The following is a 26,583-nucleotide window of genomic DNA, read 5'->3' as shown; positions in this document are numbered from 1 at the left end:
TAAATTTGTATGCATATTCTTTCTCTTCTTCTTGGTTTCTGATGCTACAAGTTTAAGTCATGGTTCGCCTACCCACCACCTTTCTTATTGTGCTTATACTGCTTACTAGACGGATTCAAGCATGTGAATCTATAAAAGATACAATACTGAAGAAAAAACAAGTTACGTACCTGTACACTGTGGTTCTCCAGTATTGAAATCTTTTATAGAGTCACATGCAACTCTCCCTCCTCCCTTTTTAGGCTCACCGGTTACCTCAGAGTTTTGTATACCTATACACTTGTGCTTGAAATCTGAGGTATGGTGGCTGAGTAGGAGAAAGGAACTCTGAGGTCGCTACTGTCATTGGCTGGAATCTGGATGTTCTAAAATAAAGCTGAAATATTTCTTAAGTAAGTTTTCTGTTCTATGGAGGTCTAAGGTGATGTTTTATTACTGTTATTATTTCTGTGACGGGGAAGATTCAAGCATGTGAATCTATAAAAGATATCAACACAGTAGAACCACAATGTAAAGGTAAGTGCTTGTTTTTTACAGTTCATTGAAGTTAAGGAAAGACAGTAACAAGGAAGTCTGGCACCTAAACTTTAGGAAAACCTTCATTTTTAAAGACATCTTTCAGCAAAAGAGTAAAAATATGATGGTCTCTTCACAATTCAAAGTGTATTTCATCAACATTCAGAACTGTTTCACCTTAGTACATCAGATTACATTAGAGCAATGAGAAATATTATTTGAAAGTGATAGTTATCAAACATTAATTTAGAAATATTATTACCACCCACGCTGACAACAATGGCAATAGTGAACTAAGATGCAAGTCAGTTGTTGTGTGTTCTTTTAGTGGCCTGGGCTCCTATTATACATGAACAACATTATAGTTTACTAAACAAAACCCAGGAGTCATGTATTTCCAGGTCCACCAATGTGATAATAAAGAAAAAGGAGGGAAAGTGAAATAAAGCAATTGCCTAAGATCGCACAATTTGGTAAATCTGGAAAGCCAGGATAAATCCCAGGTTTTCTGGTTCCATATTGTTCAATTATCACTAGATTTGTATATGTATATGCTTTGCTTCCCCTGCACCCACCTTACTGCCAAGCCCCTCACCCTGCACCCCCACTCCTGTTCAATTACCACTAGATGTGTATATGTATATGCTTTGCTTCCCCTACACCCACCTTACTGCCTAGCCCCTCACCCTGCACCCCCACTCCTCTCCTTCCCCACCGCCACCCTGCTGGTATCAGTGTGGCCCTCAGTCACATCACAAACCAAACTTTATGGCCCCTGGGAAAATATTTGTGACTACCCATGGTCTAGTATGTGGGGTAAGCCCTGTGTCTATTGTGAAGTATGTATCAACGTTTTGATAGGTGATGAGGTTGGCATTGTCTGGATCATGGAGTACATTGGAGCGTGCATTGATGAGCAGGAGATGGGAGTGTGCATTTGGTCGTTAGAGGGTGTGTGGTGGTTTGTGGGATGTGAATAAGGCTTGGTCTGTGTTGTGAGTATACAGTTTGAGATTTAGGTCTAGGTCTGGGTTTGAATTTTGGTAATGGTAGTGAGGTGTGTTGGGCGAGACACATGAATATTTCTTACCTTGTAGCGTGCATTAGAGCAGGGGTCTTGCCCAAGACCCATCCTGATCCTAACAGGCCTAAAAAGGAAATTCACATGTCTTTGTCTGCCGTTTGCTGTGGAATCTCGAGGGGTAGGATGACCTGGGCAGTGATTTGAATTGGTGACAAGGGAGGAAGTGTTGTCACTACTTGTAGACATACATGCCTAGAATTGTAATAGTGTTACTTCCTTTGGAGATGGATGTTTGGAAATGAAGCCCGCTTGTCTGGCTTGTCAACTTTGGCCTCATCGTATTTATTATGATGATCAGGGTTAACACCTTTTTGGGCTAAGTTAACATTTGTACCTGGCGAATTCTGTTACTTGAAGTAAAATGATTTCCCAGGATGATACGACTGATCAGCTGGTGGACACCTTGGAGACATTCACACTTTTGCATGTTGGCATATCAACAGAGGTACACCAGCTGTTATCTAAGATACTTTCTGTACTTGAGCGATTATCACATTCTGCATACCATTGCAGGCATTACCTTCTGAAAATGTGCCTAAGAGGCTAATTATCAGTTTGCCATATGTAGAACTTATGGAAAATGCAGAACCACAAGCCCAGTTGGGAGAGACTAGAAGTGGGGATGACACAATAAGGTACTGCGCCTTTTAGATAGAATATTTCTATAGTTTATTCATCATAAAAGCTGAAGATTGCACACAATATGGCGGCTTTGTCAATAGCAAAGGTACACCTCCAGACTTGACAATCAGAATTGTAAGCGATTGCAGTTCCTACAGAAATCAATTGTAAGATGATTGCGATCTCTATGTTGTTCTAAACACTGTACCTAATCACTGTGCCATCTGTTAAAATGTGGCATAATGTGTTGAAGACTACTTCCACATTTCTTGAAGTGTGGTTTGTTCCGAAAAACTTTTGAAATGCTTTTGAAAGATTTACAGATTTGTGTACAACCTAGAAAATTCAACCAAAGGAGTTAGAAAAAAAACTATTGCCTCTATTAAGAATCCTTTCTGAAAAGAATTACTTTTGAAATGGTTGCAGAATTTCTTTTTTTCCCACCGAGTGAATGTAATGTTTGTGAAGAAGGGGTGGGTTGTACCTGTGCAGAAAAGACACCTTAAAACATTTTACATTTTATTTTTTCAATACTAGACGAGTGGCAGAGCTCTTCATGTTTGACTTTGAAATCAGTGGAATTCACTTGGATGAAGAAAAGGTAAATGTTTACTTTGGTCTTGAAGTGAGATCACTAAAATAGTTGGGGATTTGGGATGGGCATAAACCATACAGTTTTTAACATGGCATCATCCACTATGGCATTTGATATGAGCAAAGCTTGGGATTTTTTGGGAAAATGATAGTGTTCAGGACTTGTGGTATGTATGTATATATGTATATATATTATAGTAAGGACCTGCTTACCATTAGTACCTGCTTACAATAGGAACAGCGTTTGTCATTTTGCTAATAACTTTGGCACTGGTTGACAAATCTTCACAACATTTTCAAAACTAGTACGCCAGTCACTTCAACTGCTGTATGGAAAGTGTTGGGGTGATTCGTCTAGCGAAGGCCTAGAAAAAGGGGTAAGGGGGTGGGTTCCATAAACGTACTTTCCCCTTTCAATTTCCCATTGGGATTTAAAAAATGACTAAAGCACAATGCGTTGAACGGAATTATTCAAAACTTGCAGAAAGCTAGATCTTGGTCCAGAAAGATAGATCTCTTTTTGTAATTTGTTGTGAATCTGTGCTGTAGTTTTGAGGCTATTAAAGAAAAATATTTATGTGTATCTAGGGACGCAAATCCTCTGCGGAATTAACAGATCTCATGGTGAGATCTGATTAGAATGCCAACACTTCAACCAGTACGTGTTGGAAGCTATCCTCGGACACCGGCCCCACAGGTACTCCGCCAGGGGCCCAAAAATGTTCTTTTCTTTGTTTCTCTGTGAATCCAAGGAAGATCGAGCAAATGTATATATTTTTTTTAAAAGACTCGGCTTTACTGAACTTCTTTTTACTAATCCTCCGGGTGGGCCAGCTCCCAGGGGAATTAATTATTAAATATTTAAAATATTTATCAAATATTTCATGGCCCCCCTCGCTGGACCAACTTTGGCCCTGGTGACCCCACCCTCTGGGGTCCCCCCTCCAGGGCTGATTTCAGCCCCTGGGACCAAGGGCCTGGCTGTGAAAAGTGAGGGGGAGAGGGGCGCGGCCCCCCCTTACTGGGCTCATTTCGGCCCCGGGGACCCCAACCCCCAGGGCCCGGCCATGCCAAAAAAGGGTAGGAGGGCACACACCCCCCTCTCCGGGCTGTTTTCCTCCCCGGTGACCCCAACCTCAGGGGCAGACATTGGAGGGGGGCCACGTGGCCCGCCTCCTAGAGCCATAAATGGCCCTGGGGACCACATCCCCCAGGGCTGGCACCAACTATGTCCCAGGGTTCCCACCCCTGGGACTTAGCAGTATCCCTGCCCACACTGGCTTGGGAAGGGAAACCTGTGTTTGCTCTTGCTAGGCAGGACAATTTTAAAGCTCCCGCCACACGAGAGCAAACACTAAGTCCACTCCCAGCTGGCGGGGGCATGAAAAATGCTCCTGCTAGCAGGGAGCAGGCTTTTCATCTGTTTTCCTGCCCGCACTGAAGCAGGCAGTGAAACAGATAAAAAAATTGCTCCCGTCCGCACTGTACGGCACATCATTCCACTCAGCTGTATAAGGCGCCACTCCTATTTATAACCGTTACCTCAGCTCTATTCTACACTACTTCAGTGTATGCCACCCCACTCTACGCTAATCCACTGTACCCAATTCCATTCTATGCCACTCCACTGTTCGCTATTCCACTCCATGCCACTCCACTCTTCTACACTCCACTGTACTGTATTCCACTGTGTGCTCTTCTACTGAATGCTACTCCACATTATGGTAATTCACTCTACGCCACTACAGTTTATGCCACTCCGCTCTACATTGATCCATTGTATGATACTTTCCTCCACGCTAAATAACTCTACTCAATAAAAGTCTACTACACTTCGCGGCACTCTACAACATTCTACTCCACTCTATCCCCAAACAATCTACTGTCCAACTTTATACTCCACTGTATGCCTGCACACTCTAATGTACAACACTCAACTCCACTATATGCCATTTTTCCAAGCGACACAGTACTCCACTCAACTGTACAATACCCCACTTCAGTTTATCACAGTTTACTACCTACGGTACTCCAGTACACTCCACTCCATGCCACTCTACTCTACGACACACCAATACACTCTATTGTACCTTACTTCACACTACGTTACTCCACTCCACCCGACTCTACTCCACTGTACGAGACTTTACCTCACTCTTTGCTACTATACAACAATCCACTTTACGCAGCTCCACTGTTTCACACACTACTGTACTCTATGCAACTCAACCCTACAACACTCTACTACACTGTATGCCACTCTCTGACACTGTACTCCTGTCAATACCCGTTGCTCCACTGTACTATATTGTATGCCACTGTACAACACTCTACTCCACTCTACGATACTCTAGTGTACTATACAACACTGTATGCAGCTTTTTCTATGCCACTGCACCCCATTTTAATTCACTTTACTCTGTCACAATACTCCACTGTACGCCATGCCTCTCTACGCCACTCAATGCCATCGTACTCTATAACATTGTATGCCAATCCACTCTACCACACTATACAACTCCGTACTGTACAACACTCCACTCTACAAAAATCAACTAGAATGTATGCCACTCTTCTCAACTGTACTCTACATCACTCTCCAATGCTGTACAACACCCCTACACTCTGCTGTACAACATGGTACTCCAATTTAGGACACTTTACTTGATTGTGTGCTACTCCACTCTACTCTACTGCACTGCACGCCACTATAGTCTACGACATTCCACTCCATGCGAAGTGGGTCGCACACCGCTCGTCATACTAGCAAATAGCCCCATAGGATTCTGGAGGATGTAGTGACAGCGGCGGGTACACCTATGTCCATCCCTGGACACGTGTTTCGAGGTAATTGCCTCTCGTCAGCAGGGAGCTCCCTGAGCTATGGGTTGACGAGCCCGGATCCCGCACCCGCGTGCCGTGAGAGGTACTATACCTGATAATTTTTGGCAGTCTACAGCACCCCGCATACGTACCTGCTCCCTGCTGACGAGAGGCAATTACCTCGAAACACGTGTCCAGGGATGGCATTTTAAACTTTTTACTCGTGGCATAGGTGTACCCGCCGCTGTCACTACATCCTCCAGAATCCTATCGGGCTATTTGCTAGTATGACGAGCGGTGTGCGACCCACTTCGCATTTTGACATTCCACTCCACTTTGACACTTTGCTCCACTCATATCCCGCTCCAGTGTACTCCACTCCACTATACTCCACCGTACTACACTTTATCACACCGTACACCCCTGTGCTATACTCCGCACTATGCCGCTCCTCTCTCCGACACAAACTTGAAACCATTTATGGTGGAAGTAAAATCTTTTTTTTTACAAGACACCACGGATTTTATCAATAAACTAGAGACAATGGCCTTTGAAGAAAACAAACATTTTCTTGTGAGCTTAGATGTGGTCTCTTTATATACTCAGATACCACAAGATGAAGGACTAGCAGTGCTAACATTATTCCTAGAAAGTAGGATGAAACTAGTGAAAATTCCAACAGAATTCATCATTGAACTGGCAAGTTTTGCCCTTAAAAAAAACTATTTCAAATTCAGAGATGAGTTCTATTACCAGATAAAAGGAGTAGCGATGGGGTGTCCATTCGCCCCAGAGCTAGCGGTTCTGTTCATGTCAAAATACGAAGACACATTTATCTATAATAACAATCCTTTTTCCAAGTGGATTGGAAGCTGGGTCCGTTATATAGATGATATTTTTATGGTATGGACAGGAGAAGAACAAGAGCTAAACGCTTTCCATGATTGGCTGAATAATAGAACAGCCGATATAAAGTTTAGCATTAACTATTCAAACCATAAAATGCCCTTTCTGGATGTTGAGGTATATGCGACAGAAGGACGACTGGTCACAACACTGTACAAGAAAAAAACAGATAGAAATAAAGCATTGCATTTTACAAGTAACCATCCACGCAGTTTGAAAGAAAATTTGCCCTATGGACAATTTTTACGGATTAGAAGAAATTGTTCTTTCAAAGAGGAATATATACTTCATGCGAAAAATCTGAAAGAGAAGCTCCAAATTCGTGGATATCCCAAAAAGCTCTTAAAAAGAGCAATGAAGAGAGCATGGTGGACTCCAAGGGAAACACTGCTTGAGAGAAAAGAAAAAACAACAATTGAGAGGCTTGTTTGTGTTTCAACTTATTGTCCCACATCTAATTGGCTAAAAAAAGTAATCTATCAGAATTGGCATTTAGTAAAAAATCTTGACAAAAAACTGACAGATGTTCCACTATTCGCGTTAAAAAAAAAATCGAAGCATAGCATATCAAATAGTGCGAGCAGCACTCCCAAAATTGAAAAAAGTAACCCTCTGAGAATATGTTGGGCTGCCACCATTGAAAGGACATCACAAATGTGGTACTTGCACTTGTTGCGAATCCACAATTGAAGGAGAATTGTTCTCACACAATTCCATACATTGGAAACATGAGACGTTTTCCAATTGCAAGACCAAGTATGTGGTATTTGGGATTATATGCCCATGCAAAAAACTCTATATAGGCAAGACCAATCAAGAAATTCGCCATAGGATTTCGCAACACAAATCCAGAATTAGGAAGAATGTGCAAACAGCACCCCTAGTTAATCACTGGCATGGAAAAACACATACAGAAAAGGACCTAAGATGGACAGTTATTTCCAAGGTTGAGCAAGATGATAGAGGAGGAGATCTAGATGCGAAATTGACAAAAAGAGAAGCAATGTTGATTATCAGATTCAACACAGCAGTAGATAGGCTCAATGAACTTTCAGAGATTTATAAACTATGATTTTCCTGATTATGCTTTAACTAATTTTGGGTGATTTCTATCATGTTTCAAGTCTACAAGGGGCCATTTATAAAAGCATTACACGTAGCTGGCCCTTGCCATTGTTCGATCTGGCACATAGAGCAAGATGAAATGGCATGGAACAAGTGGATTATATTAGATGTCCTGTTCAAAGAACACATGCATTGGAATATCTACGAAACTCGGGCACAAATCCGTTCATTTTATCTTTTACTAGAAGGCTCATACTTGATGTTTTTCAAAAGTAGCAATTCGCTGATCAGTGCCACAAATGGGCAGAAACATGCAACATCCAACTGCTTCGAAATTTCAACTAAAAACTTTGGTACCAACAATTATATTACGTTTTAAGGATCTACGTCACAATGTTGCACGAAGTGTCCCGGATTTTTTAATATTACTATTCTGTAAAAAATGTGTTGAAATTATAATCCTTCTCATCACGAGATCTGTTACAGTCATAGATAGACGCTAAAACATTTTCCATGTTTTTAATAAAGGCTGAATTGTTTTGATTTATCACAAGATCACCAGTCTACTACGTTTCCCAGAATTCTGGGCAGAGTGACGTTACTTTCTTTGCCGGTTTTAGAGTCGAGCAACATCGCGTACCGGCAAAATGTATTCTAGGCAGAAGAAACAGCGAGTCTTCCCCGCTTGATCACATGAGACAAAGTAAGAGGTAAGACGAGCGTTTTAAGGACATCGCAGCTACGAGTCACGCGATTTCGAGCGTCCTATGAAGTCGGATAATGATCAACTTTAAATAGTGCTTTTTTGTCCTTCACAGACTTTTGTAAATTGCTTCCTCCTGACCTGTGCCGCTCCATCCGAGTTAGGTGAAGACCTAGAATTCCAACAGGTACATCGTATTACAAGCTTACCCCGCATGTAGGTCGCATTGATTTTTAAGGACAACCTAATTATGGGCAGTTTCTTTCCACAGATATACAAATAACAGCATGTATTTACCATTGGCTTGACGCCGGTTCCTACCTACCTTAAAGTAAGCATCTGACTTTTAATCTTTTGAGACACCTAACGATAGTTTAACCCCAAGGGGTTTACTAAGTCACAGGACTACCATAGATTCATGACGACTATTCTTTCATTTATTTTATTTTGTAGGGTTTAACAGCTGAAGTTGAATGAGTGATTGTTGTTCAGTTGTGAAGGTAAGGACTGTTGTGCTGAAGAGGCAGCACGAGTCAGGTTTCCATTAGAGGTCATGTATTAAGACAAGTATTTTTCATTTTATGTTTTTCAGCTATACTGGTCCTGATGAGAATCCCCATATCTGGAGGGATTCGATACGCGTAGACCATGGAAGTTTAGGCCGAACAATCAGAAATTATGTTCATGTCGGCAACTCAGTTTAACCTATTTTGTTGATGGCTTGTTCTTGGCTTTCTATCAAGTATAAGAAAAAACTTGTTTGTCATATTTTGTCTTGTGGTATAGATGCATGTTTGTGCATGAGAAGCAGTACGAGTGGTGAGTAATGTATGTGTGACAACAGAGAGATTGTTGAGTGAGTGAATTGTGTATTTGGGAGTGTGCACAAGCTAATTGAGATGGTGAGAGAAGCACCTTTATTGTAGAGAGTGAGGTGTTCTTTTTCAAAAAATGGTGATGAAAAACAAAAAAATTGTTTTGTAATATATTGTGTAAAATTCTAATGTAAATTGTGAAATGATTTTTTATTAAATCCAACGGAAATAAAGGTTGTTGTGACATTGATTTCGGTTCAGTGCACTATAATTTAAACTTTAAGACAGGAGCAGCATTGGCGTTCCTTTGTTATTTGATGACAATAATCCTGTAGAGCAGTTAGCTACGGAAGCACAGAGTGTGATGCACCTCAACGGAGAGAGTTCTCTGAAAACTCAGCAGCAGGTAATATCTGACATCGTCCATTATGGGATCAAGACACCGCATCCATTATGGGATCAAGACACCGTTCCACTGTTGGGACCTAGAGTTGGTTGCACCTGGTCGCACGGAGTACCTTCATCTCCACTCTCAGATACAGTTCTAACATCGTTCACTATGGTATCAAAACACCATTCCGCTGTCGATACCTGTCGGACTACTGTGTTACTATTATACAGAACACTCCACGCTCCTGGGCCTCAGGCTGGGCTCTGTGTGCCTGTGTCGCGGTAGCCAGCGTTAATCTCAGGAGCCTTCCGAGCTCGCAGACCTCTGCCCAGGACCTTCCGCCGGCACGTGGTCGGCCCTCTTTCACATACAGCGGTGTCGAAAGGTGAACTGTGGGGCATATATGCGTCACAGCGGCCATGACGGTTTCTGAGTACCAGCAGGCTGAGAGCATCATTCACGCACCCACCTTCGCTCACAGCGTCAGCCTCGTGGTGGTGTAAGCTGCGCAGACCTGGCATACACGTTCGCCTATCCGGAATAGAACCACACCCAAAGAAACATGCCTTTTATTCATACCCCTACGCTAGCCTTGCGTACGGCTAGCTAGCCCACTTGCCTAAACATTTTTTGGGGGGGGAGAGGAGGCACGTACGCGCTACCATTCCGTAATCTTCCCTACTGACTGTACTATCATGGTTGCACCCACTGTCCACTTCACTCAATAGACCATCAGTGTATGTTGACATGAACATATCTGTGCTCTGCATACTCAAGTCCGTCCGGCACATTCCCTCAAGACTTTGCATTGTATACTTTTATAATTGAGAATTACTTGCCACCTTCGCACATACTTTGCTCTCATCTCTCCCTTATTCTGCATAGTGAGGCAGAGGTGCCATGCCAAGTATGGTTTGTGTACATGGCTAGCCACAGTACGTAGTGTCATTGAGTCTGCTACGTGCACATGTTGTTTGACATGTTGAATGTCATTATATAAGGTAGCTCGTTTATTCACGAGCAGTGGCTTATTCCATTTACATATCGCTGTCTTAAAGAGCATACAAAAGTTTTTTTCAGAGGTGAATAGTGCGACCACAATGGCAGTCATTCATTACTATCCAAGAATGTCCAACTGCACGACGCTTCTAAGCTTACAGCCACCAATCTTGCGCCCTTTCTTAAAAGGACTCCAACTCCCATAATCACACCAACATTCACACAGCTTTCTAACAACAGTTATCTGCTTCTCAATAACATACCCTCCTACGGAATATGAGCTGGCATACCGCATGTCCTTACTGTTTCAAACACAGTAACTTCCTGTGGCAATATCTATTCCCACCCACACAAACTAACTCCCAAACTTCAACTTGGCCTTCAATTCCTAGTTTAAAAACACATTTCAAGAAACAAACCAAACTAAAAGCACCTTTGTTGAGAACAGAAGTCTCCCTCACTTCTGCAAAGGAAATGTATCGACTGCAGATACCACGAACTTCAGATAAAATACACTCCCTTTTAAATACGAATCGCCAATTGCACTTTGTGAATTGTTACACAATTTTCAACGCATGTCACGCTCAAGGTCTGGCACACGGTCTCCTACAGCCTTCTAACACGCTTTCAAACTGTTCTTCTTTTAATACCAGACTATATTCAGACATTCTTTCGATCCTCTCTGGAATAACAGGAACAGTGCCCATAATTCTCACCCTCTTTGCGGCCATCCTACTACTAATTCTACTTCTAGAAATGGCTATGCTCTCTATGGTAACAACTATGTCCGACAGAATACGCCTCCACGCCAAGCTACATGAATACTGCCTCTATCTATTATCGGAGCTAGCTACAACATAACATTTATCTACACTTATGCAATATGCGTACAACCATCGTTTGATTGCAAAACTTGCCCATTCGACTGGCGAATGGATGTATGCCTTGCCAACATCTCAACAATCGCTCCAGATATCCAGCAGGTAATGGAGTATCTTGAAAACCATGAACGTGATTGTTCTGGCAGCAGAGCAATGGCGAATGCAATGCAAAAAGGAATCGCAGCGCAGTGGGATTCCTGCACAGCAGCGAAAGATCTCCTGCAACGTGCGACCTTTCACAACATCACAGATTGCCTGCCCATTCAAATTACCGCTCCAACATTCGAAGAACATTACTGTCCCTTTGAGGATATGAATTGGATCGCTTCGCTTTTCTCACACGATGGCAACAATAGCACCTTGGAACATTACTCATCTCAAGCAGCTGAAGAACCTCTGGACTGGAATCTGCAAGACTTGTAAGAAACTCACATTATTCTTGAATGGATTTTTTCCCCATCTTTTCTTTTTTTTTTGAAGACCTTTATTACAGAATTCCACATTACACAGCTTTCAGCCTACAACCCCTCGGGCCGGCTGCGGAGGATGTACACAAGCATTTCGTCGTAAAGCACACAGCCCTGTGCCGTCAACCCGGGGGTACGGCGGCGTTATAAGATGCGAGTATCTCACAGTTTAGAGGAGGATAGTGCAGGACTCATTTTTCTCTTTATTACAGCCATATAACATAGGCATAATGCCAAAATGGCGTAAAGGCGCCTCTTTTTTGACTTTTTTGCCTTTAAATTTTTTATAATACACTTCAATCCTACTACTTTGATATAATAACTTTCTAAGTATACTCAGACATTTGAACTCTATCCACATTATTCCCCCTTACGTCTCCAGTCTAACCAAGAATCGGTGATGTATGCCCTATGCAAATACGCTATTTACTTCCAAAATTAACCTAAACCCGACACCCATTTAGAAACCACGTCTATTCTTTGTGCACACACCTCTCTGCCTGCCTGTTATTCACAAAGCCCTTTCACACAATTTTACTCAAAGTCAGCCTCTGCTCAGAACCTCACGATAAAAAATGTAAAAAGACGACTTTGTTTAGGAACTGGTTGGCACAGTGTGGTAATCGTAACCTACCTTTATTTTCATTATACAATGTATTTATTCATGTCTAATAGCTATTCTGTAGGTCACATAGAACTGTAACATATAATGTGCAATTCACTGATGCAGGAGCTTCGATTTGACTACAGCAGAAGCAATTGGAGTTTGTCTAAGCTCGATGCCTTAGCTCTCTACACAAGAATGTTTTTTCGAAACAGCTGAAGACAATAATGTACGGTTTGACTACAAAGGTACCGAATGTGCTTCTCAGAAGCGAAATGTTTGTATTCATCCTCAAAGTTCCAATGTGGGTAGAACTAGTGCCAATTCTGACATGCACCACATTGAATCTACTGTACAACAGATTGCTAAGTATTCTACTGATGTTAATTTTCTGTTACAAAAAAGCACTGCCAAGGTACATAAAAAGTTTGATGATTACATTTTGCAATTTCTTTTTTATTTCTTTCTTTTCTTAAACGATAAATGTGGTAATCGTATCCTACCTTTTATTTTCTTTATAGAATGTAGAGTCATTCAAGTGTAATAGCTATTGTTTATTTCACATGCAACTGTAACATGTAATATACAATTCACCGATGCCGGAGCTTACGCTTGAATACAGCAGAAGTGGTTTAACTTTGCATCAGCTGGATACCCTAGCTCTTGCACCAGTGGATCCAATTATGGCACTGAAATAAAGACACTTTCTATATAATTTTCAAACTCCATCCCTTGATTACACACAACCACTTTATTAGATACAACTCATTTTACCATTTTCCTTCTCTGGCATTGCAACATTCTGCATTATATTCTTCATGATTATTCCCTTATTCCTGCTTCCTAAAACACTACATTTGACTCTTCAGACCAATAGGGATGAGTAGTTCGTTTCACACTCCCTGTATAGAATAAACGCACACTAACACTACTTACACAAGTATGCTACAGCGGCCAGTATCCTACACTGCCCACAGCACATCACTTCGCAGCAATAAACTCACGACTTACTCTCACAGTTACATCCTCGAGTCTTCATACCAATACCACTAAGTACTTTGCTTCCCACTCCCGCTATACTCTAAACGCATACTAACACAACCTGCACAGATATGCTACAGCGCCCACTATGCTACAGCGCCCAGAGCACATCACATTACAGCACTAAGCTCACAGTTTAGACGCACGGTTTCATCCCAGAGTTTACCGGCACCTCACCTCAGCACTATCTCACAGTGGGCAAAACAGCACTTTCACACCAGTAGGAATAAATAATTCGCTCCACACTCCCTCTATAGCACACCATACCCATCCTACAAACCTCACAGCGCTCCTACCCTCCTCTTTCCCACTTTTTTCTCCCTTTTTTCCCCTTACTCGCTTCAACGGAATCACAAAATGGCGGCCAACACTTCCTAGTTTCAACCGCTCGCACCGAATCACCAGCAAGCACGTGCTCGTAACGCCTCAGCCAATCAGATGGCAGAATTCCCAAACATCGATATCTGTAAATTTCGATATTTCTCAAAAACTACTGAACGGATTTACACCAAATAAACAAAAGCATGCTTTCTAGACCAAGACCCTCCTCCCTTCCAAATTTGAGGTAATTCAGTTCACCCGTTCGACCTGTAGCCTTGTCTAAAGTTTCCTTTAGAAATAAACATTGAAAAAACACGTTTTGGGACCCCCCTTTTTTCTCGGCCCCCCCTTCACAAATCACCCCCAAACTTTCAACATAGGAGCTGATCTCAAGAAAAGAATTAGTTTTGAAACTTTCGCGAAGATTCGTCAATCGGCGCCGAAGTTATTGGGAATAGAATGTTGCCATTTTCCTATAGTAACTAGGTCCTAACTATAACTACCTACTGGCGAACGCCAGTAGGTAATATATATACATATATATTCACTGGAAAAAACATAGGTTTCAGGGACGTTATAGTTGGAAATTAGCATTTAAAAAACCTTTGAAATTCACTGAATAAAACATAGGTTTCTGGGATGTTATAGTTAGAAATTAGCATTTAAAAAAACTTGGAAATTCACTGAAAAAAGGCTTCTTAGCCCCCAAGTCCCTGAGGAGTAAAGTGGACTTCATCCCCCATCCTGTAGTCTGCCAGGAGGCGTGTTTGCTGAGTGGTGGAGAAAGGGGGCGTGGCCTCTGAAGACGTCTTCGCAATCCTACTGTGTGGGACTTACTGGAGGTAACAAGAGGGGTAGTTGGCCCCCAAGGACACCCTTTGGGGCCAACTACCCCTCCTATTACCTTCAGTAAGTACCACACAGCAGGATTGCTAAATTTTCACAACAAGCCACCCCTCCTTTGACCGCCACTCTGCAAATGCGCCTATAGCGCGCTCTTGTTTGAGGGGATGAAGTTCCCTTTCCTCATGAGGGTCCCTGGGGGCCACCTAGCCCACAAGGTACCTCCAGTAAGCCCCACATAGCTGGATTGCTGAGAGTGGTCCAAGGCCACGCCCCCTTTTTACACCACTCTGCAAACCCGACTCCTGACACACTGCTGCCTGGGGGATGAGGTCCACTTTAGTCCTGAGGTCCTCAGGACACAAGAGCACCTCATTGCCCCATCAGCAGTGCGCCAAGATGCGCGTTTGCAGAGTGGTGTAAAAAGAGGCGTGGCCTCAGACCACCTCTCTGCAATCCCACTGTGTGCGGCTTACTGGAGGTACCTGGTGGCCTAGTTGTCCCCTAAGGACCCATAAGATTCAAGGGGACTTCCTCCCCCAACTCAAAACGCGCCAGGAGGAGCGTTTTCAGAGTGGTGCAGGGAGGGGGCGGGGCCTCCTGCGAGATGCCGGCATCTGTTTTTTTTCCTTTTGTTAGAAGGGGGGCTGTGTGCCCACCCCCCTTCTCTTAACATTTTTTGGCCCAAGGGACCTCATCCCCCAGGGCCTGAGCATTTTTTTTTTTTTAAATAAAAAAAAGACACAAAAAGAAACAGGGCCGCGTGGCCCCCTTCCCTAGGCCACTATTGTCCCGGGGACTCCATCCAGGGGCCTGGCCTCTTTTTATTTTTTATTTTTGCTTGGAGGGGGGCTGTGTGACCCCCCTCCCATGGGCCACTTCTGGCCCTGGGGCCTGGCCTTGTTTTTTTTTTGTGCCAGGAGGGGGGCCGTGTGGCCCCCCTCCCCTTGGCCAATTCTGGCACCGGGGAACCCATCCCAGGGGCCTGCCCAGCCTGGATTTCTTTTTGGGGAGGGGGCCGCAAGGCCCTCCTCCTAAGGCCAATTATAGCCCCGGGGAACCCATCCCCCGGGGCCGGCCCTCAAGTTGGGGACCGTGGGGAGAGTCTCAATGCCCCACGGTCCCTGCCAGCTCTCCTGCGGGAACCGGCATTGCTTTCGGACAAGGGGAGCTGTTAACGTAGCTCCCCTTGCCCAAAAGCAATTCTGCTCTCGCTTCCACGAAGCAAAGCAGTGTTTGCTATGACAGGGCACGAGCCTGCCATAGCAAACAGCAATGTCCCGGGGGTGGACACCCCAAGACATTGCAGGAGCCAGCTTTGGGGGCTGGCGGTCCCCAGGGCCAAGGAGGGCTTCAGGAGGGGAGGCACGTGGGCCCCTCCCACCTCTTTAAAGCCCCGGGGAGGTGGTGTTCATATGCCCTGGGTAGGTGGTGGTCCCCGGGACGTGTGGGGGAGCTCGAGCCCCACCCACACATTAAAAAAAGGTGGCGGTTCCCGGGGCTGGTGAGGCGCGTGCCCCCGCGTTTAATTATCAAAGCCCTAGGGAGGTGGTGGTCCCCGGAGCTTTGGGGGCCCGTGAGGCCCCCCCTTAATTAAAAAGCCCAGCGGAGGTGGCAGTCCCCGGGGCTTTGGGGGCCCCGCAAGGCCCCCCATTAATTAAAATGGCCCGCGGAGGTGGCGGTCCACAGGGCTTGGGAGGCCCGGGAGGCCCGCGAGGCCCCCCCACCTCAAATATATTGAAGCCCTGGGGAGGAACGGATTGACACCATTTTTTTTTAAAAAGGCGCTTTCTGGACCAAGAGCTACCTTTTTGCCAAATTTGGTGTAATTCTGTTCAGCAGGTCGGGTTGTAGCCGTGTCTAAAGTTCCTATGGAAATTACCATGGGGAGAATGCGTTTTGGGACTCCCCTTTTTTCTCTGCCCCCACTTGACGATTCACCCCGAAACTTTCAAGACAGGAGCTGACCTGAGTGAACCTTTAGTTTTGAAAATTTCGCGAAGATTCGTCAAACAGCGCCACAGATATTGGCAAAAGAAAAAACGCTTTTTGAATAGTAACAAGGTCCTAACTAACTAATAATAAAATATATCAAGAAGACCAGAACAGTCCTTCTGCTTCCTTGCGGCCAAGGCATGGAACACCCTCCCGCTCCACCTCAGACAAACACCAACACTCTTCAAGTTCACGAAGGACCTCAAGACCTGGCTCTTCGACGGATCTCCTTGAACATCCTGGACCTGCGCTCCAACCTCCCCTTGCAGACAGTGAAACTCTCATGAGAAATACGCCACAGAGTATTAAAAAGTATCTACCAAAAATCGTGTACACTCTATAGAACGCTTGTCAAAAAAGACACTATTCACTTAAAATACCCAAGGGCAGAAGGTGCTAAAGATCATACTACTTGCAGCCTTCATACTGTGGTGAAAACTTTACAGATATCTCATCTTTTGAAGCTAAAGAAGTGCATGTACATAGGTTGGTAGCTGGTGCACAGTCTTTTACGTTATGTAGAAATTGTCATGCTGAGATGATTCTGGCTAATAACTCAAGGTGGCTTAAAACAGTTAATATGTTTTATGTAGAATCTTTGGCCTGGTGGAGACTTTTTATTTTGAGCAAGAAATCTCATGTGGGACGTGCTGGGACGTCTTCAGTTCAAAGATTCATAACTTGTTCAATGCCTCTACACTTCTAAGATGCATTAGGAGCACATGCGTTTTGTAAGCATTAAAGCCCACTAGTTGAACACATATTATACAAAATTGTATGGTAGCTCCCTGCCACTGACAATAATACAAAATAAAAAAAAGAACTAGCACACTCATTGGATGATGTCATCAGTGATGTCATCAATGGTGTAATTTGAGATGTTATCAGTAATGTCATAAATAATGTTATAGAACATGCCGTAAGTGATGAAATTTGTGAGGTCATAAGCAGTGCACGGTGGGGTGGCAAGTTGCAGTTAGCTGTGGTAACTATAACTGGTGAATTTCTGTGTATTTTTTTAGTTCAAAACTTGAATGTTGTCACTGACATGTATCATGTAACATAACGTTACTTTAATCTTAGTTTTTTTCAGTGAATTCCTACGCTATTTAAAAAAAAAAAATCTTATCAAACCTAAATATAACCTTTTAGTTTTTTTTGGTTTATTCTGTTAATTTGTAGCTTTTTTTTTTTTACATAAAGTGCTATTTTACCCCAGCCCCGCCCCCCAGGCATGTGTTTTTTTTTTAAGGGAGGAGGCTGCATGCCCCCTCCCCGAGCCTCATTAGTCCATGGGGACCCGATTCCCCTAGGGCCCTATGTATTTTCAAAGGTATGGGGCCCAGTGGCCCACCTTCCTGAGCCCTATTAGGCCTCTTGGGACTGCATCCGCTGACAGATTTTTTTCCCCTCCCTGAGCCTATTTTGGCCCTGGGAACTCAAGGGCCCAATGTGATAATTAAAGGGAGGGGGGTGGCATGCAACCCTTGGGACCCCATCCCTCAGGGACCTGGTTTTTTTTGTTTTAAAGGGGAGACGGGCGGTTTGCCCCCTCTACCTGAGCCTTCTCAAGCCCCGCGGACCCCATCCCTGTGGCCCACATTATTTAAAGGTGGGTACCCCAGTGCCCAACCAAGACACTCACTATTCACTCACTGGGGGTCGCGGAGGGAGGCCAAGGCCCATCATGGCCCCAGCTGACTCCCCACATGCTACGGGAGCCATCATAACTCCAGCTTGCAGGGAGCAGCTATTTCTGCTGCTCCGTCCAGGTGGGAGCAATCTGTTGATCCGTTGATCTGTTTCCCTGTCTGCATCAGTGCGGGCAGGGAACAGATCAAAAGTCTGCTCCCAGCTGGCGGAAGCATTTTCAAATCTCCTGCTTGCTGGAAGCAGACTTTGGGCCTTATCATGATCTTGGCGGATGGGATACTCCATCACAAACGTGACAGCTATACCATCCACCTTATTACAAGTTCCATAGCAAATAATGGAATTGTAATTTGACTTACGGGATATCCACCACGTTTGTGACGGAGTAACCCTTTCTTCCAAGATCGTAATCAGGCACTTTGTGTTTACTCCCATTTGCCGGTGCAGACAGCGAAACTGCTGTGTCCCTGGAGTGGGCTCCCTGAGACAAAGTTAGCCGGGGGATGGAGTCCCCGGTGCCATAGAATGCTCAAAGCACACTGTGAATCTTCACACATTACATTATTTTGTTTGCAATAATTGTGTACTGAAAGCAATCATTTATTTTGTTATATTTCTATTTAGCAGACAGTACAGCACATGCAGCACATACAGCACATGCAGCAGGAGTGTAAGCTCTTCCCACACAGTCATCCGCTAACCCATTTGTGGAAGTTTGTTACACTATCATGTAGAGCATCAGACATGGGTGTCGCTGACTGTGCAGCCAGCTCAGGACCTTTGGAGGCCAAAGCGTGAGTGCTTACCTGTGACCCCTGACCTCAGACAGTGGCCCTCCACAAAAGGTGTAGTGACCACAGACACCTGCAAATTAAGATACATGTAGAGTTTTTCATTTAGGGAGGACTGTGTCTGTACTGCATTTCATCTGTGCATATCCATGTGTTGTTATATTAAAGCTATTGTAGATAGGTGCCACCACAAATGGTTGATGCCAAGCTGTAGTAAAATGCCTATATATGCCTTCTTGCTAGTGAAAATGGTGACCACATGGCAAAATGTGATTTATTTTAAGACTCTGAAAATCCTTGTAACTGTTGGGACATATAACATTGACAAAGTCAATTGGTCTGACTCAAATGCTTAGACACAGATGGCATTTGTGCATACCTCCTTTTGATGACCGCAAAATAAAGCCAGGCCAGTTGGATTTGCCAGTGATTGTTTAAACGTGTATTACTTTTGTCTAGCTAACTGTTTTTAGGCTTCTTTCTTTTCCTGTCTTTTGTATATATGTATAGTTTATGTACATTTTTTGACTCAGTAAACTGAAATTGAAACCCCAATGATACTTCCATGAAGTGTTAATTGTGCTGAGAGGATTATATATAGACACTTAATTATGCAGTCGTAGAGAGGTGGTAAAAGATTCCAAAATATAATTTATGCTAAAAAATAAATAAATGTTTCTTTGTGAAAATAGTTTATTTTATGATGGAGTGCTAGTAAAATGCATATATTCTATGTGTAAATGAAACCAGGAATATCAAATAAAAACATATACTTTTTGTGGTACTTCTCGTATGTCTTACCAAAACAGTTACCTTATTCCCTTTAATCTGCTAAATATCAGGCTACTGGTGCGCATATAAACTGTGTTTAACCTTGATCAGAATTGCCATTTTATGGGGTATTGTGTAAATTTTATACATGTCACATTTTTGTGAAGCAATCTTTTTTCTCAGTGCACGTTCTGAGAGCTGTTGCTTTTACTATTTACAGCAGAAAAGTGTAATACATATTATTTTGATGTTCAATCATATATTGTTACTTTTATGCCTTTAATTTTAATAATAAATTGAACACCCTCTATGTTGTAGCTACCGAGAAACTCTTATCTTTCTTTTTGTTTTATTCCATTTTAGCGTAAAAAGGCGGTTAACCTCAATGTCAACATTTTGGACTTGAGCAGTGAATTCATCACAGGAGCACAGCTTCCCAACAAGATTGAGAAGAAAGTGTTGCCACCTCACATCCAGCATAACTTTGCTTTGGATGGGAAATATATACAGATTGGAGGTTTATATGCAGACTCTCCAGATGATCTGGTATGTGTACAGTAGAAAAAAGTATGAATTTTAAATACGCCTCTTGACTTATGCAGATGGGAGTAAGTGTTAATACGTAAAGTAAGCGACCAGTTGTCATCAATGCACCTTGCTAAAGTGGAGTTGTTGCTAGTAGTAAGTGATCCTGTTACGTATCTTTATTTAAATATTGGCTTTTCACTTCGCTAAATACAATATTTAAACTTTAATTCACATTAGAGATACCTTAGACATCTGAAATCAATGACTTGCTACTAGACCTAGAGGTCGAATAACCTAATAAAGTTATTAGACCCTCAATGACTCTGTTAGACCTTATTTTCATTAATGTAGGATTGAAATATATGTATTTTATATACAGATTTTTAATTTGGTAAACATAGTGCATTAGGCTGAGAATTTATCTTACTAGATTAATGTTTTGACTGGTGTGATCTTGGTCACAGTTGAAATACTGATGGGTCCACACAGCTTTTATATTTCCGAGGTTGATCAAATGAGTACCAATGAGATGGGTGATGTTAGACCTGTCAGCCTTAGGGTGGTCTTCAAACACACTTTTTGCCTTCTTCCTCCATTTTTGATGACCTCGTTTTCGCTGGCCTAAGGACTCTCTGCGCTTTACCAGTGCTAAAGTTTCATGGGCTCACTCCGTAAAACATGGTAACATTTGCTTATCCCTGATTAGCATATGTAAGATACTTATAAGTCCTTAGTAAAGTGGTACTATGTGTACCCAGGACCTGCAAATTAAATGCTACTTTTGGGCCTGCAGTGCTGATATCGTGTCACCCATTTAAGTAGCCCTTTAAACATGTCTCAGGCCTGCCACTGCAGCCTGTGTGGGCAGTTTTAAACTGCCATTTTGACCTGGACCAGGCCCAAACCTTCCTTTTTGAAACATATAAGTCAACCCTAAGGTAAGCCCTGGACTGCCCAGAGGGCAAGGTGCAGTGTATTTAAAATGGCGAACAGGTACCTTTCAGTTTTACATGTATTGGTATTTTCACTACTGCAAGGCCTGCCTCTCCCAAAGGATAACTTTGGGGTTACCTTATACCATTTAATAAGCTCTAATTTCCAAATGGGAACAGGTTACCAGTTCAAGTTTTTGTATTTTTGGAATTGTAATGAAAAATCCAAATTTATGGTAAAGTCGGGTTTTAAGTTACAATTCTGAAAATGGCATTTTAGAAACTTTTTAAAATATTTAAATTGTATTTATTGGCATTTAAAGTTATTGACATTACAAAGGCATGGCCTAATAGCAATGCGCATATGAATTGCAACAACAGTCAATGGGGGGAGGCGGGGAAAACAGGGGAGGACGGCGGGTGGAAAGGTTGACATGGCAGGACCATTGGAGCTGTATGATCTCCCATACTGACAATAAATTGAAAACAAACATGATAAGGGCTTTAGGTCCATAGAGCAAAGATAGACTCAGTGCTCTCCGTCTAGTTCCAGGTGTTGGGCTTAACCTCAGGCTATGGGCTCAGGCCTACTCAGTAGGGGAAGTCAGGAAGACCAAAGGGTAGCACGTTCTTTGAAGAGGGTTAGCGCTGCTGTGGACTCCGGGATGCGGTCGTCCACAGTCGGTCGGGGAGCGGAGTCCTGTAAGTGCAGGTACGATAGTAATGGTTCCCAAATATCTTTGGGGCGAGACGTCAGTGGCATTTGTTTCCAATAATTTGCCAGTTGTTCCTGACAGTATGCTGCATCTTGTAGCCATGCTTTAACCTTGGACGTAGGTTTTCTTACCCAAGTATTCAATCCCACGGCCATCTAACACACTCAACAGTATTGATATCTTTGCACTGGGGTTTATATGCTTGATAGAGCGCGTCAGTTAGTGGCCAGGGAGATGCTATATCTGCCTCCATTGCTGTGTGTGGCTGGAATCGTACATGGTATAACTGATAGTGGAGTATTGAGTTTGCACGCAGAGTGCATATAGTGACTAGGTGCATTAAGGTCTCCCTTTCTCAAAGGAAGTGTATTTCCCACACAATTCGCAGGTGTTTGCCAGCCCATGCTAGGAATATCAAGTTGCACTACAGGCGCTGAAGAAAGTGAGTTGTAAGCGGGATGAGGAGATTGATGAAGAGATAGAGAAACTTGGGCAGTCGTCCCGTCAATGACCAAGGAAGTCTGATCCATGTTGGGATTTTCTCCTAAAGCCAGGATAAGGTCCTCCCATAGTTATCTCGCCATAAATCCTCTACATCTCGACTTAGCCATATACTGAGATAGCGCACCGGCGCCATTGCCCATCCCTGTGGAAACTCTGACTCAACTTGAGTCGTGCTGTCAGTGAGTGGGAAAATAATAGATTTGGCCTAGTTTATATGGATGCCAGAGTGGCCGCCGAATTGTATGGCATCTTGGATAACTGGATCAAGGTTCTCTTGTGGGTCTTGAACATAGAGTACGATATCATCTGTGTATATCGAGATTAAGATTTAGCTCTGCATAAAATTGAGGGTGCGCTGGGCATGGTGTTATCTCTGTCGGGCTGCCATCGGTGAAATTTCAATTGTAAAAAGGTGAGGGGACAGTGCACATCCCTGGTGAGTGGCACACGTTATTGGGAATGGTTCTGATATCCCGTTTAATAGAAGTCGGGCCAGTGGAAAGGTATGAAGCAGTTGGATAAGGCACACAAACTTTGGGCTAAGATCCAGGTGAGGGAGAAGGAAGAATAAGTAAGGCCATTAGAGTGTGTCAAATGCTTTCGTGGCATTTAATAAAACACCACTGACGACCAAGTTGGGGGTCGTGCTATGAAACACAGCAAAAACCATGCGTAGATTGTGGGCAGTGGACCTTCCCAGGAAGAATCCCGACTGGTCTGGGTATACAATAGGTAGGAGTGCGAGAAGGCAGTTAGCAATAAGTTTGGCGCGTATTTTGTTATCGATATTTATCATTGAGAGCGACCGGTACGACTCGCATTGGTTCACTGGTTTGTCTGGTTTGAGTATGGTTACAATGAACGCCTCTCGAAGCGATGGGGGTAGTTCCTCAGAGGACAGAGGCCTTGAACATGCATTGTAAATGCGGAATCAGTAAGGTGGCATATTCTTTATAGAAAGAGGTCGTAAGCCCATCGCGACCCGGTGCTTTATCACACTGGAGGCTTTTTATTACTTGTTGTATTTCCTTTTCCGCGAAGGGGGGAGTCTAGAAATGATCGATGAGAATTGTCAAGCCAGAGTACCTGTATCGTGTCCAGGTAAGGTGTGAGGTACAGGGGTAGAAGGGGTCATTTTGTGTAACAGATCAGTAAGGATGGATTACTGTATTAGTTGGTCATCAACTAGTTCTGCAACATAATCCGAGGCCCAAGGCCTGCTGAGCATGTAGCCAGCGTTTTGCCGGGTCGGTTGCCCTCTCAATATCGGCGGGCCACAAGTGAGAAAGCTCCGCTCTCGTTCTGCCTCCTCATTATATTGGGTGAGTGTTTCCCTAAATGTCACCATGGTGGTAGGAGACTTTGTGGCATTATACTCTAGCTCCAACGCCAAAAGATGGCGTTCTAGGGCATGCTAGGATCTCACTTATTGCCATTAAGGATGCCAGCCTGTTTTGCAATGAACACTCCACTGATCACAGCTTTAAAGGCTTCCCATATTATTGATGGAGAGGAGACCGAGCCTTGATTAAGGTAAAAATATTCTATTACGTCTAACCTCGCCTCGAAAGACAGAGTCCTGAAGGGCGCTAGATGGCAGTCGCCTTGTAAATGCTTGTAGAGTGGCCAGTGGTGGGGAGAACTCCAGGAGCACTGGTGCATGATTTGAGAGTGTTCGAGGTAGGTGGGAGACGTCCGTGTTCCACGTGAGGACATCTCGGGTACTAAGCCAGTAGTCTGTACGTGACCATGTGCCGTGTGTCAATGTAACACATGTACCCTCCTCACTCTGCCCATGGAAGCTTCTCCAGATTTCAGCGAGACAGTAGTCATTTATTATAGGCTGAAGCTGTGTGGCCGTCCCGGGTTGGGGTCGTCCGGGGCACCCAAGTGATCCACCGCCGGGTTTAGTATCACATTAAATACCCCCACGCCCCCCCCCCCATCTGGTTTGGGGACCATGGTAAGCCCTTACGTATGAGTATGCCCGTCCTGTGTGCTTAATTGGAGTAGAGAGCCATGTGCGTTTCCGCACACCATCCCGCTCTGAGTCGGGAGGATGTCGATGGGGTGAGGTGAAGTTCCTGAATGAAACATATATTGATGCGATGTCTGACTATAAAGGCATTTGCTAACCTGGCCTTGCGCCGGTCATTGAGACCCCTCACATTCCAGGTTAGACATCTAATTGTGGTCATCATGTCGTCAGGGGAGTTTAAGATAAGACTGGATAGACTGGCCCGCGTTGGCCCACTGTAGAGAAACCCCGGAGAGCGCCAATGCAAAGTTTGTCTGTATGTATGAAGAATAGAGGAATATAATAAGAATGCAACAAGAGGTCAGTTTGGAAACTAGTGTATCGTCATGTGTTGTGTGTAAGGCCTGCCACTGGGAGAGACGAAAACAACAAACAAAAACAGTGTAGTAACTTCCCACCCACTTCACCCTCAAACATGGCTGAAAGTAAATGCCCACTGACCACCCCAAACCCATTCCTGGCTGGCGATGGTACTGGGTGTATCAACTGATAAGATAGCAATACTTGGTTGTATTGTCGATTCTTTGGGACACTTGTTCATTGTCTCTTTATAAGTGGGGAATTCTGCACCCAGGCAGAGAGCCAACGAGTCCGTGTAGTAAATTGTTGTCGTCCATGACATTTTCTCTCTTGTTCCGCAGGGACACCCCGGGCAATTTTGCATCTAATGTGATGCCTAAGATCTAGCTTAGCTTCTATCGCTCGTAGGCTAGTCTTGGCGTGCACTAGGATTTCTTTAAGGTCTTCATCATGCCTAGCGGCCCCTCTGGGTGTGTCAGATTGTTCCTCTTGTAAATGTTCCTGATGAACTTGACGGGTATGCCGTTTGCTTTCAAACGAGAGCTTTGATTAGCTTGTGTCTTGGTTGTCCATTACGATGTCAGGCAGGGCACCGGTTTCTCGTTGTTAGAAACAGTAAAGGCTGGAGTTCAGTTTTAGCTGGTCAGGGAGCTTTAAGGGCATGCAATACAGTGGGGGCCAAATTGGGTCTGAGGGCTTTTAGCAGGAGTCTCGTTCACCTGGGTCCCGCCACAGTGGGCACGAGCAGACTCGTGGTGAAGATGATGCACTGCAGAGGTTCAATCCCGTGGGGCCCAGTCGATGCACAGGCCATCAGCAGGGCCGAAGGCCACTCCGAACATACTGTTCAAGGGCTCCCTGCCCGGCACTCGCGCCCAGGCCAGCGAGCACCCCCAGACCAGTGGCGCTCCTTGCACATGGGCCCCAAGGAAGACTAAACCCATGCAGTGGGTCAGGCCAGATAGCCAGTGAGGGGCATGATATTGCAGTTCTTTTAAATGGTCCTCCACTCCCCGGGCCGGTAATTGGGATCCAGGGGCCACAAGCAGGCCACGCAGCACCTCGCCACACCTCATGGGATGACAGAATGAGCCAGAAAGTAGGCACACTCAATAGCGGGAGCACACCAGTAGGCAGCAGCTAGAGCAGACACCGGAGTAGGGAGGTCCCCTGTTGGTGGCAAGAGAAATCCACTTCAGTGCCAAGGTGCTTCACTCTGTGGCTATAGAAGCCAGGTCAAGTCCTACTTCCAGCAATAAGGCTGAGGGTACCTGTGACAAGCAGTTCAGGCAGCTCAGCGTAGTGCAATGTCCCCTTGTAACATGCAGCATTGTTGCGGCAGTGCTGCCGCCGAGTGCACTCTGGCCGCGGTAACAGGCGGGCTCGGACCGCGTTTCCAGCGGTCTCGGCCCCCACGAGCAGCAAGCCGTCAGTCCAGCCCGTACCTCTGCCGATAATAACAAGGGCAATGACTCAGTGCCCGGTTCAACCCCTCTAGGCAATCCTGCCCTTTGGCCTTTTCCACAGGTGTCGGCAGGGGCAGCCTCTCCCACGCCACGGCAAGCACCCACTGTGGCCCTTCTCAGAAGTCTGCCGCCCCCTGAGGTATTGGCCGCAGACTCTTCTTTCCCAGCTCCTCTCGCCAATGAGGGTGGGCCCCAGCAGGAGTTAACCCGCAGCA

General features: G+C 44.4%; 1 protein-coding gene and 1 long non-coding RNA gene across 2 annotated transcripts in view; both read left to right on the top strand.

Annotated features, from left to right (window-relative positions):
• MIPEP (mitochondrial intermediate peptidase) overlaps window positions 1–26,583 on the top strand; it is a 596,799-nt gene that overhangs the window by 76,840 nt on the left and 493,376 nt on the right. The window contains exons 5-6 of the mRNA XM_085621596.1: window positions 2,759–2,822; window positions 20,248–20,430. Of these exons, the coding sequence (XP_085477722.1) occupies window positions 2,759–2,822; window positions 20,248–20,430 (247 nt within the window). The remainder of the gene's footprint in view (window positions 1–2,758; window positions 2,823–20,247; window positions 20,431–26,583) is intronic.
• Window positions 8,457–9,017, top strand: LOC146802040 (uncharacterized). Its single transcript, XR_014967354.1, has 4 exons — window positions 8,457–8,499; window positions 8,584–8,643; window positions 8,766–8,812; window positions 8,905–9,017. It is a non-coding gene; the product is annotated as an uncharacterized LOC146802040 (long non-coding RNA).

The sequence above is a fragment of the Triturus cristatus genome, chromosome 8, assembly GCF_964204655.1.
Source record: "Triturus cristatus chromosome 8, aTriCri1.1, whole genome shotgun sequence".
Classification (NCBI taxonomy): Eukaryota; Metazoa; Chordata; class Amphibia; order Caudata; family Salamandridae; genus Triturus; species Triturus cristatus.
The sequence above is the reverse complement of the archived record's forward strand: the minus strand, read 5'-3'. Positions and strand labels throughout refer to the sequence as shown.